General features: G+C 44.6%; 1 protein-coding gene across 2 annotated transcripts in view; it reads left to right on the top strand.

Annotated features, from left to right (window-relative positions):
* The window catches only part of LOC139536549 (protein FAM222A-like), a 34,688-nt gene extending 16,015 nt beyond the window's left edge, over positions 1-18,673 (top strand). For both annotated transcript variants that reach the window (XM_071337160.1, XM_071337167.1), the window contains exons 2-3: positions 73-232; positions 15,768-18,673. In XM_071337160.1, coding sequence (XP_071193261.1) covers positions 121-232; positions 15,768-17,167 — 1,512 coding nt within the window. In that variant the 5' untranslated portion in view covers positions 73-120 and the 3' untranslated portion in view covers positions 17,168-18,673. The remainder of the gene's footprint in view (positions 1-72; positions 233-15,767) is intronic.
* The last annotated feature ends 1,151 nt before the right edge of the window (positions 18,674-19,824 follow it).

Genomic DNA, 19,824 nt, shown 5'->3' with positions numbered 1-19,824 from the left:
CAGCCAGCAGCTTGTAATTTAATACATGATCAAAAGCTAACGGATGTGTTTTTCTCTCCCTGTCCCTCTCAGGTTCCCCCGAGGTCCAAGCGGCTGTAGAACCCCCAGAAAGCTGCAGCCATGTTAGCCTGCCTACAGAGACGGCAGCAGAACCTCTCATCTCAGCACCTGGTCTGCACCCCCAAGATCCTGGATGCTCCCCCACAGCAGCCGCAGCCCAGCACGAGAAAAAGTGAGTCCACATGTCTCTGCTCTCAGCAGCACAGGAGAACAGCCACTAACTCTACATTTCACAACAGAGACCCAACTTTGTCTCACTTGTGGTGCTGTGTTTGTATCTCGGTGTGGTGAGTGACTGGTGGAATTCAAAAGAGAAAGAAATATATTCAATTTTTAGGGGGAAAGCACTTTTCACTTATACACACACAACTGTAGTTAGGGTATAGAATGCCCTTGTTACAAAGTTCCGAGATGTACAATGTTAAACCAGCCTCTCCTGTCGCAACCGTTAGTTCCACCGAGCCTCCATCTGATGAAGTTGATTATCTTTAATTATGCCCCTCATCTCTGTGCTGTCTCAGTAGAGGTGTGGACCTCTGCCTGCAGGGTTATGGAGCAGGAGAGACTAGAGCTGTGGTGAGGGAGGGTGAGTTCACCTTGGCCTATTTATCTACCTCTGGCTGGCTGGCTGGCTGACTGGCTGGCTGGCTGGGTGACTGGCTAGCTGGCTGGATGACTGGCTGGATGACTGGCTGGATGACTGGCCTGCTGAAGAGAACCATACAGGGTTGGTATCTCCCCCTCAGATCTGTGTGGATCCTGCGGGTCTTATCACAGGTAGTCATCTGGCACTCTAATTTAATTCATGAGGGCATTGATCAACGATGGAATGCTGTTACGTGGGCTGGTCCGGGCCGGTCTGTGCTGATAATGATGATGATTGTCCTGCAAAGGGCATACTACCATGCAACCACCCCACAACTTCTCCTAGTGAGCCCAGAACTTTTCTCTGTAAAACTATTTTACAATCTGTACCTTTTATTATATGCTGCCTCCTTTCACACATTGTTGCTCGCTCAGCCATTTGCCCACATAAATACCCGAAACACACGGTGCTTATTATTCAGGTTTTCTCTGTTTCTGCTGCTTTTTGATATGGGTGGGACGATGCGTACATGGTCAAATAAAACCATGTTGTCACGGCCACTGTCGGAGAACTCTATGTAACTTCATACGCTAGAGAGGACCTTCCTTTTGAACTTGGATCACAGAAAAGGCTCGCTCAAGCATGTGCTGTGTTAATCAGAAGATAAGTGATTACAAGCCATGTTATCCATGTCATAAACAGAGATTTAAAAATACGTGTTTATTATCCTCATTGCCAGTGCACGTTTATTATCACATTTAATGAGAGGTTATGTTGTGGCAGTTGTGGGCTGATGAAACCAGCGTGGGGCTTTCTGAGTTTAGTTATCATATTTCCATGATTAAATCCAGAGAATGTTTCATCTCTGTTTTATGTTTATTGCTCTGTCAGATTTCTGTGGAAGTTTATGACATGAATTTATGGGAAACCGCATATCAGCCAAGCCTATCCCCACATAGATAGCATAATAACATGATATTAGCATTTTCTTTTGTGATATACAGTAAGTCAGGTATAGAAAATGCAGAAATTGCCTGAGTGATTAACCCCAAGGCCGATGAGTAATTGTGTGGAGACATTCTGACTAAATGCAAGCTGATGGATTTGTAATGTATTTCTCTAGCTTCACTGGCCATGAAAACAAATCCTGTGTATCCCCAGCTTTCCTTCACATTGAAACCTTTCACTAATGCTCTCTGGGAGACTAGGATCCTCTGTTCCCTACCCCCATGTCCCTCATCTCACCATCTCTCTCCTGGGGTGAAACACCCCTTTGTCTCTCCATTATTAATTGCTAATCAGTAGAGCACTTGTCTGCTAAATGCTGGAACAGAAGGGTCTAGTTTGCCTCAGGCAGAACCACGAGCGCCTTCGTCATCCTGTTTACCTGCAGGACCCATTACACCCTCCCGGAGCTTTGTGTGTGTGTGTGCCGCATCATTCCCTCCAGCACTAGCCTGACATTTCAAACACAACCACATGAAACAAACTGCTCTACTGATTGGCGCATGCTGGTTAGACAAGACCCAGAAGACTTCTCTAGAATGTTTTTGTGTTTTTTCCCATTGGGATTCTCAGTTGAAAGATTTGTGGTTCTCATACAGATTTTTGTTGAATAGCTTTCAGAGGATTCAGAGTTTACAGATAGACTGTTCCAATGGATGTCTGTGGTTCGGCTTTACAGAGGAATCCCTGACTATGCCAACCCATCTTTTAAATATGAGAAAGTGTGTGTGTGGAACTAAGTGCGAGGGTTTATGTGATGAGAGCTAATGAGTACTCTGCACTTGGCCTGAACAGCAGACCGGAGCCGGGAATGCGTTATCCCATGCTGCCGGCCTGTGCTTCCGGAGGGTTCTTTTAGAGCGCTGCGCTGCTTTCTCCGGTGCTGCCGAGCTGAGACAAATGGGGAGTGACACTCTCTCGTAAAGAGGTATCCGCCTGAGTCTCTTCAAGCACAAATAACTAAGTATTCACCCCCAAGGTTCTTCTGTTCCACAAACGAACACCTCTCATGAAGAGATTAGAGAGAGGGGAAGCAAGGGAGGACGTAAATGGGTACAATGTGTTTCTGTTTGTTATGTGTGATGGAGAGGTAGAGGTGTGTGTGTGCGCGCACATCAGTGCTTCAGCTTGGTCTTTATTTATATCTCATTCCGTGTATTTCACTCATTCTAAGTTCAGGAATAGTATCCTCAGAGGGCTGGAACACAGAGGGCTGGAACACAGAGGGCTGGAACACAGAGGGCTGGAACACAGAGGGCTGGAACACAGAGGGCTGGAACACAGAGGGCTGGAACACAGAGGGCTGGAACACAGAGGGCTGGAACACAGAGGGCTGGAACACCGGCTCTGTCCACTCTCTAACTTCTCCCTCCCCCCTTGTGTGTAGCTCGCTTGCTCTCTTCACTCCAGATCTGTGTGAGGAGGCCTCAGTCCAGAGACCCAGCTGACCTCCTCAGACTCCATTAATATTAATGCGTGTTCATATGGATACAGAGATGAAGAGAGCTGCAGGCTCTGCATCTCAATGGCTCTGCTTTATAAGGGCACCGACCTGTGCACAGCTAGAGACACCATGCAAATGCTTTACCACAATATTCAAACTGAGCCCTAGATCTCTACTCATGGATGTTGAATACATGCAGGAGGGTTCTGACTTAATTTTCATTCACAGCAGTTACTGTATGCCTTGGTCACATCCAAGGGGAAGTAAAGGCTCCATGTGGAGCTGTGTTGTGGTGGACGTGAGGCAGGTCCAGATAGTCGATACAAGGCGAGGTGTCTTGCTCTGCCTGAGCAACGGGGGCAGTCAATTACAGAGACTTGCCACTAGCAGCTGAATGGAGGCGTGGTCAATTAATTACATTGGTTCTAACAAGTGGGTCTATTAGGGCCAACTGTGCTCATACAAGAGGTTGTCATGGTGATGCTGTGGCCTAGGTTTTTAATGTTGTTAATTAGCCTAGTTGTCAAGGACAGTCTGGTTGTGTAGGCGGCAGGTTGATACGGTTACTGTATAGTGGTGTTGATATAAATGTTTGGATCGCCATAGTGAAACATGGGTGTGTAATGTGATGTTTAGCAGTGCATGTTTGTGTTTGCTTGTGGTCCTGAGAACAGCACTAATGAATGTCCGTGACTGAATGCCTTGGTGTGGCGTGTCTCCAGTGAGGAGTAGCTAGTCAGCATGTTTATCCACCAAACATTTATCAGAAAACCATTTAACACCAAAGACTTTTCTTACAACCTAGACTTTGGGCTTCTTGCCCTGTTTTTCTCATTTTGTCGATGGTTAATTTAAGAATATTTTTGTGATCGTTGCACAAGGATTAACCACCACCAAGCACAGGCCTATATTAGTGGTTATTGTAATAGCAGGAGGGGTAATGGTAATTCTGTTTGGTTCCTTCTGTTGGGTGTTTTGTGTGAGAACCAGAAGAGCAGCAGAGGGACTCTGTTTTTAGCCCTGGCTCAGGGGCTTGTTTCGCCAGTTAATCAGTGATTAACTCAAACAGTTCTGAAACAATGAGGTCTCCACTCTGATCTGCGGGGTATTGCTTTAAGCGTGACCATGGGGGGATTAGCTAGTTTACCACGACTGAAAGCATCTTGTGGGCTTGTATGGGGGTGGATTCGGTGCAGGGTTCCCGAAAGACTGTGGCATGGTGAAGAATACTCAACGCTGTACATCACCTCACCTATCTGTTTCTCATTTGACAGTTTTTATGGTTGAGACATATTTTAAACTTCAAAAATATTAGGCCTACACATACACACACTCGCTCTTTCTCCCCGTGTGTGTCAGATACTCGTTATCAGGCTGCTGAAAATAGTTCATTAGATTTCAAGAATGTGCCTGTGGTTAATTAGCCACACTGTTAATTGAGATTTTAGGATTGCCCCTCAGCCTCCACCCACCCATCTCACCAAGGACGGCCCCCGCCCCATGTGGAAGAAAGGAAGTCAGGATTAGGCACTTCCTGTGAAAGCGTGCCAGTGTTACCCAGCATGTTGCCGTGACAGTTAAGGCGTCCGCATACATAGGTTCGGTTGGCTCCAAGCAGAACTCGGCTAGGCGACGAGGACGTCTGTTCTCTCATACTCCCTAAAGACCTTCGCTTGAAAAACGAGAAAAAAGCGGCAAGGTTACTGTTTGTCCCTATTGAACACTTCCTCAAAATAGATCAATCAATACATCTGAAATAAATGTACTTTTTTAGGGAGGCGGTCTAGTCGTGAAATTTTACATCTAGCTAAGATGTTTGGTGCAGTACTTCTCAAGTGAACAAAATGTCCGTGAAAACTAGTAGTGCACTGCAGACAGTAGGGCCTAGCTGCTGCTGGCCCTCTCGTCTCTCTCGTTGAATGACAGAAAACACTTGACGAATCCCGCCACGCTAACTGTTTCGACTGGGAAGCATGCGACAGGCAGGGTTTCTGTTCCTAGCCCCAACACCCACCACACAGCTAGTGCATTCAAGGCTAACCATGGTGGAGCATCACGGACATTTGAATCCCAATCATCCCGGTAAAGGTGAGAGGGGAAATTAGCTTAATGGAGTCGCCAGCTAAGGAAGTGATGTTCTATTTAGTGAGGGCTTTAACTTCTGCCTCTGCTCCTCTCTTTCTTTCTCTCTCGCTCATATTCTCTCTCTCTCGGCTGAGAAAGAGTGGGCTGGGAGACTATGTGCAGTTTGCGTGTTCTGGGTGATTAAGTGCTTAAGGTCAGACTGCTAAATACCTCATTCTGTCACTCCATACCGAACGACACAAAGGTGTGTGTCGCTTTTCTATTCTGGGGGGGTGTGAGCTGGCATTTTATTTGCAGACTTAAGAGGCCCAATATTTTGTTATTCACAGCTTTCATTCCCCCAGATTTCCATAAATGTTAATGCTGTAAGGAAAGGTCAGACTGCTGTGCACTCACTTTGTAAACCAGGCCCTCTCAAAGAGCGAGTCATTTAAAGAGACATATACATTTGTTTTGTCTAAATTGTCCTTGTGCTTTAAATTACATTTTTTTCCTTTACTGTTGCCTTGGTTATAGTTGCAGGTTAGTGCCCACCTTTTGGATGGAGAGGGATAGACTGACTTAGGGCTGTCCTCTCTAAACACTGAGTGGATACTGAGGCAGTTCTGCTGCATAGCTAACCACTTCAGTCCAAGTTTGACCTAGCAGCCCTCTGCTCATTGGTTCATTTGAACCACCATAACTATGCCATTCGTGCCACTGCCAATGGTATTGAAATGATAGATGAGGGAATATTTGAGCGTGGTGGGTTTGAAACCAGCAGAGGCCTGTGTGTTGACATGTGAGCCTGTCACTGTGGGTGGCATGTCTTTGTGTTGCTGACAGGGCTGTAATCTGTGGATTTAAGGAGTGAGACGTTCTTTGAAGATGAGTTAGCATTCTGTGTTTGTAGTGTTTATGGAACGCCTAGCCATTCTTGAGGGCTCAGGGCAAAACATTGACACTGTACCAAACAAGGGATGAGACCAATGGCACTCCGTGATTGGTTTTACAATATTTATCTCTCTGGTAATTGGACGAGAGATGATTTGGGGCAGAATAAATTACTCTGTGTGGTACTGTACTTCTGATTTGATGCTGGTGCGTTGATGAAAGATGCTGATGATGCCTTGAAGAGATTTCTATAATTAAGCAAGAAGGCCCGAGGGGGTGTGGTATATGGCCAATATATACCACGGCTAAGGGCTGCTGTTATGCACAACGCAAAGCGGAGTGCCTGGACACAGCCCTTAGCCATGGTATATTGGCCATATACCACAAACCCACGAGGTGCCTTATTGCTATTATAAACTGGTTACCAATGTAATTAGAGCAGTAAAAATATTTTTTTTGTCATACCCGTGGTATACTGATATACCACGGCTGTCAACCAATCAGCATTCAGGGTTCAAACCACCCAGTTTATAATTAGAAATTGAACGAGATCTTAAGAACTTACAAATTCATAACGTGGTACATATTGGAATTCGTAACGTATCATACGAATTGCAGAATTTGTTTTGTTGCAGGATGTAACACATCATAAAAAATGTATGAAGTTGTACACAATTGTGCGGAATTTTTGGGGACCAGATTTGGCTCATGAGCACTACTTTCAAAACTACTGGCTGGAATTATACAAAACCTTGAATGCATCTTTAATGTAGAGCACTTTAGTGTTTTCAGTTGAAACAGAGTTTATAACTGTCGAATGGTCATTCTTTTGCCTTGTTTGACTCATTCCAGGCAGGGTCCTGAGCTGCAAAATAATCTGTATTTAATATTGGACAAGTTCAGGCAGTAACTTCTCATTTCAAAATGTTTTCTCCTTACTGAGATACTTGATAGTCATGCAGGATCACAGGGTTGTCTAGAGGTTGCGTAGACATCGGTTTAACACTCCCAGATGTCCTTGTTTTCTATACCACTGGTGTATAGTGATACATAAATAACTAGTGTTTTGCTGTATTGTAGTTCTCTGTGGAATTCACTCTGGCTGCTGCTGGCACTGCTACGGTGCAGTTCTGTTCCCTTGGCTCCACTGGAAGATGCTTGGATGGATAAAACACTCCACCTCTCCCCCTCCCTCCATTTTAAACACCCAATTTATTTTCTTTATGAGATTTTGTAGATTGAATCATTTTGACAGTTGGAGGCTCGTTGTGGGCCTGAAATGAAATGAACTACCAAATCAATTCCGAACGGGAACAACAATTGAGCGCTCCCCATATTTCACAATATTAACTGTGATGGTGTGTTGCTTGTACGGCTGAAGTGTCTCTTCAAATTGGTTTTGAAGTGTTTTTTGTTTCGATTTTTGTATATACAGTGGGGAGAACAAGTATTTGATACACTGCCGATTTTGCAGGTTTTCCTACTTACAAAGCATGTAGAGGTCTGTCATTTTTATCATAGGTACACTTCAACTGTGAGAGACGGAATCTAAAACAAAAATCCAGAAAATCACATTGTATGATTTTTAAATAATTAATTTGCATTTTATTGCATGACATAAGTATTTGATCACCTACCAACCAGTAAGAATTCCGGCTCTCACAGACCTGTTAGTTTTTCTTTAAGAAGCCCTCCTGTTCTCCACTCATTACCTGTATTAACTGCACCTGTTTGAACTCGTTACCTGTATAAAAGACACCTGTCCACACACTCAATCAAACAGATTCCAACCTCTCCACAATGGCCAAGACCAGAGAGCTGTGTAAGGACATCAGGGATAAAATTGTAGACCTGCACAAGGCTGGGATGGGCTACAGGACAATAGGCAAGCAGCTTGGTGAGAAGGAAACAACTGTTGGCGCAATTATTAGAAAATGGAAGAAGTTCAAGATGACGGTCAATCACCCTCGGTCTGGGGCTCCATGCAAGATTTCACCTCGTGGGGCATCAATGATCATGAGGAAGGTGAGGGATCAGCCCAGAACTACACGGCAGGACCTGGTCAATGACCTGAAGAGAGCTGGGACCACAGTCTCAAAGAAAACCATTAGTAACACACTACGCCGTCATGGATTAAAATCCTGCAGCACACGCAAGGTCCCCCTGCTTAAGCCAGTGCATGTCCAGGCCTGTCTGAAGTTTGCCAATGACCATCTGGATGATCCAGAGGAGGAATGGGAGAAGGTCATGTGGTCTGATGAGACAAAAATAGAGCTTTTTGGTCTAACTCCACTCGCCGTGTTTGGAGGAAGAAGAAGTATGAGTACAACCCCAAGAACACCATCCCAACCGTGAAGCATGGAGGTGGAAACATCATTCTTTGGGGATGCTTTTCTGCAAAGGGGACAGGACGACTGCACCGTATTGAGGGGAGGATGGATGGGGCCATGTATCGCGAGATCTTGGCCAACAACCTCCTTCCCTCAGTAAGAGCATTGAAGATGGGTCATGGCTGGGTCTTCCAGCATGACAACGACACGAAGTACACAGCCATGGCAACTAAGGAGTGGCTCCGTAAGAAGCATCTCAAGGTCCTGGAGTGGCCTAGCCAGTCTCCAGACCTGAACCCAATAGAAAATCTTTGGAGGGAGCTGAAACTCCGTATTGCCCAGCGACAGCCCCGAAACCTGAAGGATCTGGAGAAGATCTGTAGGGAGGAGTGGGCCAAAATCCCTGCTGCAGTGTGTGCAAACCTAGTCAAGAACTACAGGAAACGTATGATCTCTGTAATTGCAAACAAAGGTTTCTGTACCAAATATTAAGTTCTGCTTTTCTGATGTATCAAATACTTATGTCATGCAATAAAATGCAAATTAATTACTTAAAAATCATACAATGTGATTTTCTGGATTTTTGTTTTAGATTCCGTCTCTCATAGTTGAAGTGTACCTATGATAAAAATTACAGACCTCTACATGCTTTGTAAGTAGGAAAACCTGCAAAATCGGCAGTGTATCAAATACTTGTTCTCCCCACTGTATATATATATTTTTTCTGCTCCCTTTGTCGCCACTCGCCTCCTTATGTGTGCTGTGGAAGTGATTGTCACTGACTACAGAGTAATCTAGGTTAATTTCAGCACTTTTGCTTTTCATGTCAGGAATTCCATAAAAGTGTCGTTCTGAGGGGTGGTGGTAATTTCTGCCAGGTGATTTATTGCTTTTAAATGGAGCGCCTTTTCCGCCTCTCCTTTGTTGCTGTGAGCTAAGCAGCCATGAAATTGCATGAATAATCGTGTTTAAATCCAATCTTGGTTTGTCCCCTCAGCTTTCCCGTACACCATTCAATAGCGCACCCTGTGGAGTGTGCCCTGACTTCTCCTCACAGTTTAAGCTCCAGGCTTTTATATTACAGTCAATACAGGTCCGTAAGAGGTTTTAGAGCAGCTGAATTTCTTACTTTACAGGTAGGTAGCCTTGGATGATTTGAAAGCTACACTCGTGGCCAAAAATATTGGCACCCTTCTACTTTTTTCAAATAATGCACCATTTCGTCCAGAAAACTGTTGAAATTAAAGTATTTTGGTGTCCACGTATGCATGTCTTTGGTTTGCAGTTGACCCAAAAAATAAATAATCTGAATTATTTACTAAATGTTAGTTTATTCCACAAAGAAATCCTAAAATGGCCCGGACAATATTATTTAATCTATAATTAATATATTTATATGATTTGAAGCAGCTGATTCTCCTTTACTGATGTCTCTTATGACTGAAAAATAACTTCTGTACATCAGAACTGGATTACTCACCACGAACTGGAAGAAGCTTTTTCCTTTAACGAGTACGACGAGAAAGATATACTGCTCTCCCGGGAACAGGCCCACATCCCCGTCATTTGTGTGAAGAAAAGACGGAGGAAAAGAGGACGCAGATCAGGCTGCCTTTTGAGAATCCGTAGGCAAGCGAGTAAACTCCCACTGCCATCAATTCTACTTGCTAACATGCAATCATTGGAAAATGAAAGTGATGACGTACGATTATCCTACCAACGGGACATATAAGATATTACAGTTCTTAGTTTCACCGAGTTGTGGCTGAACGACGACACAGATAATATAGAGCTGGAGGGATTTTAAATGCACCGGCAGAACAGAGAAGCTATGTCTGGTAAGACAAGGGGTGGGGGTATGTATCTTTTTGTCAATAACAGCTGGTGCGCGATGTCTAATTTTAAAGAAGTCTTGAGGTATTGCTCTACCAAGGGATCTCATCTACATTATTCGTAGCCGTCTATTTACCACCACAGACCGATGCTGGCACTAAGACCGCACTCAACCAACTCTATAAGGCCATAAGCAAACAGGCAAATGCTCACCCAGAAGCGGCGCTCCTAGTGGCCGGGGACTTTAATGCAGGCAAACTTAAATCAGTTTTACCACATTTTTACCAGCATGTCACATGTGCAACCAGAAGAAAAAAAAACTCTAGACCACCTATTCTCCACACAGATGCATTCAAAGCTCTCCCCCGCCCTCTATTTGGCAAATCTGACCATAATTATATCCTCCTGATTCCTGCTTACAAGCAAAAACTAAAGCAGGAAGTACCAGTGACTCGCTCAATGTGGAAGTGGTCAGATGACGCGGATGCTACGCTACAGGACTGTTTTGCTAGCACAGACTGGAATATGTTCCGGGATTCATCCAATGGCATTGAGGAGTATACCGCCTCAGTCATTGGCTTCATCAATAAGTGCATCGACGACGATGTCGTCCCCACAGTGACCGTACATACATGTCCCAACCAGAAGGATTCCAGGCAACATCCGCATCGAGCTAAAAGCTAGAGCTGCCGCTTTCAAGGAGCGGGACACTAATCCGGATGCCTATAAGAAATCCCGCTATGCCCTCAGACGAACCATCAAACAAGCAGAGGGTCAATACAGAATTACGATTGAATCCTACTACACCGGCTCTGACACTCATCGAATGTGGCAGGGCTTGAAAACTATTACAGACTACAAAGGGAAACCCAGATGCGAGCTGCCCAGTGACGAGAGCCTACCAGACGAGCTAAATGCCTTTTATGCTCGCTTCGAGGCAAGCAACACTGACGCATGCATGAGAAAATCAGCTTTTCTGGATAACTGTGATAACGCTCTCGGTAGCCGATGTGAGCAAGACCTTTAAAACAGGTCAACATTCACAAAGCCACGGGGCCAGGTGGATTAAAGGACGTGTACTCAAAGCATGCATCGACCAACTGGCAAGTGTCTTCACTGACATTTTCAACCTCTCCCGAACTGAGTCTGTAATACCTACATGTTTCAAGCAGTCCACCATCGTCCCTGTGCCCAAGGAAGCAAAGGTAACTTGCCTCCATGATTACCGCCCCGTAGCACTCACGTCGGTAGTCATAAAGTGCTTTGAAAGGCTGGTCATGGCATCCTCCCGGATACCCTAGACCCACTCCAATTCGCATACCGCCCCAACAGATCCACAGATGACGCAATCTCAATCGCACTCCACACTGCTCTTTCCTACCTGGACAAAAGGAGAAATCCCGCTATGCCCTCAGACGAACCATCAAACAAGCAGAGGGTCAATACAGAATTAAGATTGAGAGCATGCTGTTCATTGACTACAGCTCAGCGTTCAACACCATAGTGCCCACGAAGCTCTTTACTAAGCCAAGGACCCTGGGACTAAACACCTCTCTCTGCAACTGGATCGTGGACTTCCTGACGGGCTGCCCCAGTTGGTAAGGGTAGGCAACAACACGTCTGCCACGCTGATCCTCAACACTGGGGCCCCTCAGGGGTGTGTACTTAGTCCCCTCATGTACTCCCTGTTCACCCTGACTGTGTGGTCAAACACGACTCCAACACCATTAAGTTTGCTGATGACACAACAGTGGTAGGCCTGATAACCGACAACGATGAGACAGCCTATAGGGAGGTGGTCAGAGAACTGGCAGTGTGGTGCCAGGACAACAACCTATCCCTCAATGTGAGCAAGACAAAGAAGCTGATCGTAGAATACAGGAAAAAGCGGGCCGAACAGGCCCCCATTAACATCGACGGGGCTGTAGTGCAGCGGGTCGAGAGTTTCAAGTTCCTTGGTGTCCACATCACCAACAAACTTCCAAGCTTCCTGCAATCCAGTCAGAGGAAAGCCCATAAAATTGTCAGACTCCAGTCACCCAAGTTATAGATCTGTTTTCTCTTCTACCGCACGGCAAGCGGTACCAGAGCGCCAAGTCTAGGACCAAAAGGCTCCTTAACCTCTCTAGGGGGTGTGGGACGCTACCGTCCCACCTGGCCAACATCCAGTGAAATTGCAGAGCACCAAATTCAAAAACAAAAATACTCATTATAAAAATTCATGAAACATACAAGTGTTATACATCGGTTTAAAGATTAACTTCTTGTTAATCCAATCACGGTGTCAGATTTCAAAAAGACTTTACGGCGAAAGCAAACCATGCGATTATCTGAGAACAGCGCCCAGCAGACAAATCATTACAAACAGTAACCAGCCAAGTAGACGAGTAACAAAAGTCAGAAATAGCGATACAATTGATCACTTTCCTTTGATCTTCATATGGTTGCACTCCGAAGACTCCATGTTACACAATAAATGTTTGTTTTGTTTGATAATGTCCCTCTGTCCAAAAACCTCAGTTTTGTTGGTGCGTTTGTTCAGTAATCCATTGGAACAAAGCGCGGTCACAACAGACAGACGAAAAATCTAAAAAGTACCATAAAAGTTCGTAGAAACATGTCAAACGATGTTTATAATCAATCCTCAGGTTGTTATTGTCATAAATAATCGATCATATTTCAACCGGACAATAGCTTCGTCAGTAGAAAAGGAGAAACAAGAAAAGCGCACTCCCGGTCACGCGCTGGACTCATGTCTGGAAATTTCCACTGGCCTCTCATTGAAAGTGCTTTTTCTCCCTAATTTTACAGAGTATAAGCCTGAAACAATGCCTAAAGACTGGCCACATGTAGTGGAAGCCACAGACATCGTGAACTAGGTCATAAGTCTTTGTATGGTGGATAGGCTTTCGTTGGAAAAACAGGCATTTCAAAATAATAGCACTTCCTGGATGGATTTTCCCCAGGTTTTCGCCTGCCATATCAGTTCTGTTATAGTCACAGACACTTTTTTAACAGTTTTGGAAACTTTAGAGTTTTTTTCTATCCAAATCTACCAATTATATGCATATCCTAGCTTCTGGGCCTGAGTAGCAGGCAGTTTACTTTGGGCACGCTTTTCATCCAAAATTTCAAATTCTGCCCCCTACCGTAGTGAAGTTGAAAGCTTCTACCCCCAAGCCGTAAGACTGCTGAACAATTAATCAAATGGCCACTGGACTATTCCCCCCCCCCCCCCCCCCCCCCTTTTTTTGTGCACTGCTGCTACTCGCTGTTTATTATCTATGCATAGTCACTTCACCCCTACCTACATGTACAAATTACCTAACCTGTACACTGACTCAGTACCGGTACCCACTGTGTACAGCCTCGTTATTGTCACTTTTTATTATGTTTTACTTTAGTTTATTTGGTAAATATTTTTGAGGTACACTGTTGGTTAAGGGCTTGTAAGTAAACATTTCATAGTAAGGTCTACACTTGTTGTATTCGGCGCATGTGACAAAGTTTGATTTGAATTGAATGCATGTAAAAATCGCATTCAACCAGTTTGAATAGAGAAAAGGACTCATTCTCCTGTTTTTGTGTCGCTGTGTGTACCGCAATGAGCATGGAGAAAATGAGGTCAGACACAAGATTGTCCATGCTTGGATACAATCTCAAGGCTACAAGTCCATCTCCAGAGACCTTGATGTTCCCTTTTCCACCATACATAATGTTATCAAGAAGTTTAAGGCCCATGCCAGTGTAGCCAACTTCCCTGGACGTGGCCGCAAGAGAGCACTTGATGGAAGATTGCAGCGAAGGATTGTTGGAATGGTGGAGAAAGCACCTTGATCAACTGCCACACAGATTCAAGCTGACTTTCAGACACAAGGTGCGACTGTTTCAACCCGCACCATCCGTCGCCAGCTCAATGAAAGGGTAAGAGACCCAAGAGGACCCCACTGCTGAGAGCGAGAAATAAGAAAGCCTAACTGAAATTTGCCACAACACACATGAACATGGCAAAATCCTTCTGGATGAATGTCCTGTAGACAGATGAGACCAAATTAGAGTTTAAAAAAAAAATATTTGTAAAGTGCACGATTTCTGTTTACAGAAAACAACAAAATGAAGCCTTCAATGAAAAGAACACCTTCCCTACAGTCAAACATGGAGGTTCAGTGATATTTTGGGTTTACTTTGCTTCCTCTGGCACTAGGTCTCTGTCGAAGGTTTTATCAGCAGGACAATGACCCCAAACACACTTCAAAAAGCACCCAGGAATGGTTCAAGACAAAATGCTGAACTGTTCTGAAGTGGCCAGCAATGAGTCCATATCTGAATTCCATTAAAAACTTGTGGAGAGATCTGAAAACAGCAGTTGGGAGTAGGCACCCTTCAAATCTGTGAGAACTGGAGCAGTTTGCACAAGAGGAGTGGGACAAACTGCCAGTACAGAGGTGCAGGAAGCTCATCGATGGCTATAGGAAGTGCTTGATTGCAGTTATTTTGACTGAAGGCTGTGCTACCAAATATTAAGTCTAGGGTGTCCATTTCTGTTTATTTTCTGATTTTAAATGGATACATTAAGTTCTGAATCAATATTAACAGTGAAATAAAGAATTGTGGAGACCAAATACTTTGGTCAATTTAAACGTATTGTTAGGGAAAATTGTGAGTTACTTGAAAAAAGTGCAAGGGTGCCAATATTTTTGGCCACGACGACTATCTTCATATTCAAGTCTCATTAGACATTGTTGGATGTGAGCTTCATGGTAAAACTTGTTCACCAATTACATTTTTAAAGATGTAATCGTGAGATGAAAAGGAATACAAATATATATTTTTCTCATCAGATTTTATATTGTCTTTCAGGCTTTGAGAAACCACAACATCAGGATTGGGTTTAGATTGGCCTACAGTAGAAACGGGGAACACAGTACAGCTGTAATTTCTTAACATCCAGCCCCATCCACTCCAGCTTTTAACTCGGCACATCTGACGCTAGTTTCATGGCCAAATGTCACCAAATGAATCCCACTTGAGCCGCTGCGACAAAATTGGCTTTTCTTCTGTACCCGGCTGCCTCCTGCTCTTCTCCCTGATTTCCCAGGGTAATCCAATTCTGGGTTGAAATAAGTCAGAATATATTTCATAAAGCACTGATCAAACCGTGCCGGAGGTGTCTCCCTCCCAATAATGAGTTTAAAAGAGATGCAGATGTCAACGGTTCATCTTCCTAAAGGGAGGGAGGTGAAACTGGAGAGTGTGAAAAGGAAATGGAGGAGACGTTACAATAAGTGTGTTTTTATTGGGCTATTCCTCTTGTCTCTGGTCCTTGGACATTGTGTTCTCTGTTCTGACATGCTTTATCTGTTGGAATATTTATCACAAGGAGTGTTTTGGCCTATATGGATTGGTCAATTGATATACTGATTTTCTTTATTTTAGTCCCAGCTGGCAATTATCTTCAAGCCTACTCTTGTACTTTATAACCAGCACATTGTGTAAGCTAGATCTTAAGGAAGTATAGGCTAACCATTTTTTTTCTTTGTTTGTGTTGCAGGTGAGCTGTCCTCCATGAGTGGCCCTCGGTATCCATCCCCTGCAGAGCTGGATGCATTTGCCCAGAAGACGGCCAGCAGCCCCCTGTCCATCAAGATCTTCCCATCCAACATCAGAGTGCCGCAGCACAAACAGCTGAACAGGACTGTCAACGGCCTGGACACCACATGCACCCAGCACTACAGTCCCTACTCAGGAGGCTACCAGGGCCTACTGGGTGTTGTAAAGGCCTCCGTCTCCGTGGTCAAAGGCGTGCTGAAAAACTCTGAGGGCAAGAGGACGAAACATTCCCCCGCCCAAACTGCAGCGGCACCATACAACCCTCTCAGTAACAACAGACACGGGCAGCAGAAGAGCTACCACATGGGCTCCTGCAAGCCTCCTGACGGGCCCAAAATGGCTGTTCCCTCTAATATCATTGTTGCTGCCTCTGTCATCCCCACCCCAGTAGGACAGACTCTGGCCTCTCAGTCGGACCTGGACGTCCAGAGCCTGCTGAGGCAGATGAACAGACACTCCCACAGCCAGGCCCTGCAGCACGGGGGAGAGGCCCAGCCAAGCCCCTCACGCCAGGCTGTGGCTGCTGTGGCCTGCTCAGACTCTGGCTTTACCTGGGGAGTGGTGCCCCAGAGCAGCCTAGCGTACTCCGGGGCTGTGCTGCCTACCCAGAGCGCAGACATGGCCCAGGCTGGCTACCTGGAGAGAGTGGACTATAGCATGTGGCAGCACCAACAACAACAGCAGCACTACCAACAGGGGGCGCTAAGGATGTACAACAATGCTCGAATGGGCAGCGGGGGAGGGGCCGTGGTCAGCCGCTCTCCAGAGACCTGTCTCCCTTTGGCCTGCTCAGCACAGCTCTCCTATAGGCACCATCCCCTCAGTGCAGGCACTAACGGGGCAGGAGCAGGGATTGGGCAGGACCGGGTTAGCTCCTCCCCTCTGAACTGTGCTGCTATGCATGGGGAGTTCTCTGTGGGCCAGTACTTCGCCCCTCCCTGGAACAGTGTTCTGGTCACCCCGGACAGTGACTGTTACAACCCTCAGGAGCTGGTGCCTGGTTCCTCTATGGGCCGGGCCAGAGACATGGGGCTCTCCCAACCCCACCCTCACCCAAACCATCACCCCAACCACCAGCTCCACCCCCACCACCATCCTCACCCCCAGGTCTACGCCACAGACCAAAGCTTGGGCATCTGTTGTGGGCTGCCCAGCACCAGCCTGTGCCACGCTTCTGTGCTGAGCAGCAGCCTGCAGTCTCTGGAGTGCCTGATCAGTGATCTCCACCCGCCCTGCATCAAGGAGAGCATGCTGGGACGGGGCTACGAGGCAGTGGGGATGCCAAGGCTACTAGACCACAACCTACAGCACACCCACGTCCAGCTGCCTGCGTTCAGATAAGACAGGATGTGTCCACACAGGGCACTCAGACTGAAATATTCTGTAAAACAGGAACTCCATGGATGCAGGTGTGTAATTTTGAAGAGACCACCTCAGAATGAGAAACGTACGGTACCTTTTTATTTAGCGTGTGTGTTGTATTGGTACAGGGCTATGTGGTTTGGAATTGACCAAGTTTTGTAAACCTTAAAAGGGTAATGATAATCATGACTGACCTGCAGGGTCATCTTATTTGACGTCTTAATGTTTTCATGGCGGAGGATTTGTCGATCAATCAGAGAATCAGTTCACATCTGCCACATTTGTTCCTCAGAATAATGTGTTTTGAAGCTTGTTTTTTGTCTCCATCTGTCCACTGTTTAATTTTTAAATCATTTAAGAATGTTATCATTTGAAGTAAGGTGAAAAGGTGATGCGCAGGCAATCCTCCTAATGCCCTTTACAAAGTGCAAAAAAAATACAACTGGAAAATGGTATATACTTAGGGCATACAATGGCCCAACTCCAGGCCTCCAGACTGTCAGCTTGTTTTTATTTAACCCTTACCCTTAATTGACCAATAAAAGTCACTGATTATAATGCACTGCTGTAAGACATGGGGAAATGTGTCAGGGAACCGTTTTTATTTTCAAAAGAAACTTAATCTTGAATATTTTTGTATTTTTGTTAGGCACAACCTATGTTGGCTGCTAATGGAGGATAATATCTTTATATAATGATTGACCTTTATGTTTTTGTTGTCTTCTCTACAATTATGACTGTCTGTTACCACGCTGTTGCTAGGCCCCATGTCACAGGCAAGAGATCTGCTAGTCATCATGTTAATGTTTGATGGAATGACAGAGTTATCATGTTTTACCCAAAACAGCACTGAGACATTGGGGATGGGATGTGTCATTTGATTCTCTGATTTGTTCACATTTTGCTCTTAGCTTTGGTTGACATTCATCATTTAGGTCATCAATAACAAAAATACTACCTTAATCAACAGGAGTCCCTCCGATAGTTTTCCAGAGACAGGAGAAATGTGTTTTCAAACTGAAGGCATGACTATCAAATTGAAGTATTCCATGGTAGAGCATTGGTTTACAAATGAGTCGAGTTCACTGGAGAGGTGTCCCTTACTGATCACTGGAGAACAGGCATTTTTTACAGTATAATTCACTGCTTTTCTGTCAATGTTTTCTTTCTGAAAATAAGATGTCGTTTCTTTGTAGTGGTCTATCTGATGCCTGAGAAGTATGGCTATATAAAGAAGCTCTTTATATGTCAGCACTGTCAAATATGACTTTTCTTTTCAACCAGTCAGTCAGGATTCTGTTGGATGACAATGTACATAACTGACTCAATGATTATGAAGTGCAATTACAATATTTAACAGGTATTTAACTCTACAAACATGTTGAAATGACTACATTTACATGAGTACATGCATAACCCGAGACTCCCATACCCAGTCTCCTATTCTTAATTAAGATTGTCAAATAAATATTTTTTTTCTTCTAATCCCAGCACTTTATTTTAGTTTTTAGGTGCACATATTGAAACACTACAGGCAAAAAAAGCATTAAGACTCAACTGCATTCAGAAAATACAAATAAGCAAAAATGTTAATTCCAAGTGGTCCGAAGTTTAAACTTTTTATTTAATTATGCTATTTTATATCTATTGCGAGAGAAAGAACATGGGGGAGAGATTGTAGAAAGACCCAAAACAAACATTCTGTTTCTCTGAGCCTCTTTGGGTCCTCTAAATATACTCTAGGCTTAGTACAGTGACCCAAGGGTCAGAGGCTAATCAGCTTTGTGACCTATCTGCTAACAACCCAATCAACTCCGCTCACATCTCTGAACACGTACCGAACATTGAGATCTAGTACATGTCTTTATCCACACAACACCCTTACCACTTTCATCTGTATTCCAGAATGGACGAGAGTAAGAAAGAAGATCGCTAGGCAGCACTATGCTTTGGAGAAAGGAGGAGTCCACTGCATATAGAGAGGTTGTTGGACAGAAGCTGGCCACTAAGGTTCCATCGATGACAGATACTACTATGACTACGACTACTACCTTACTTACTACCTTACTTACTGCCTTACTTACTACCTTACTGTACCAGTCAAAAGTTTTGACCCACCTACTAATTCAAGGGTTTTTCTTTATTTTACTATTTTCTACATCGTAGAATAATAGTGAAGACATAAACTATGAAATAACACATATGGAATCATGTAGTAACCAAAAAAGTGTTTAACAAATCAAGATATATTTTTTTAGATTCTTGAAAGTAGCCACCCTTTGCCTTGATGACAGCGTTGCACACTTGGAATTTCTCTCAACCAGCTTCACCTGGAATGCTTTTCCAACAGTCTTGAAGGAGTTCCCACATATGCTGAGCACTTGTTGGCTGCTTTTCCTTCGCTCTGCAAACCAACTCATCCCAAACCATCTCAATTGGGTTGAGGTTGGGTGATTGTGGAGGCCAGGTCATCTGATGCAGCACTTCATCACTCTCCTTCTTGGTCAAATAGCCCTTACACAGCCTGGAAGTGTGTTGGGTCATTGACCTGTTGAAAAACAAATGATAGTCCCACTAAGCGCAAACCAGATGGGATGGTGTATTGCTGCAGAATGCTGCACTAGCCATGCTGGTTA

The sequence above is a fragment of the Salvelinus alpinus genome, chromosome 1 (genome assembly GCF_045679555.1).
Source record: "Salvelinus alpinus chromosome 1, SLU_Salpinus.1, whole genome shotgun sequence".
Taxonomy (NCBI): Eukaryota; Metazoa; Chordata; class Actinopteri; order Salmoniformes; family Salmonidae; genus Salvelinus; species Salvelinus alpinus.
The sequence above is the reverse complement of the archived record's forward strand: the minus strand, read 5'-3'. Positions and strand labels throughout refer to the sequence as shown.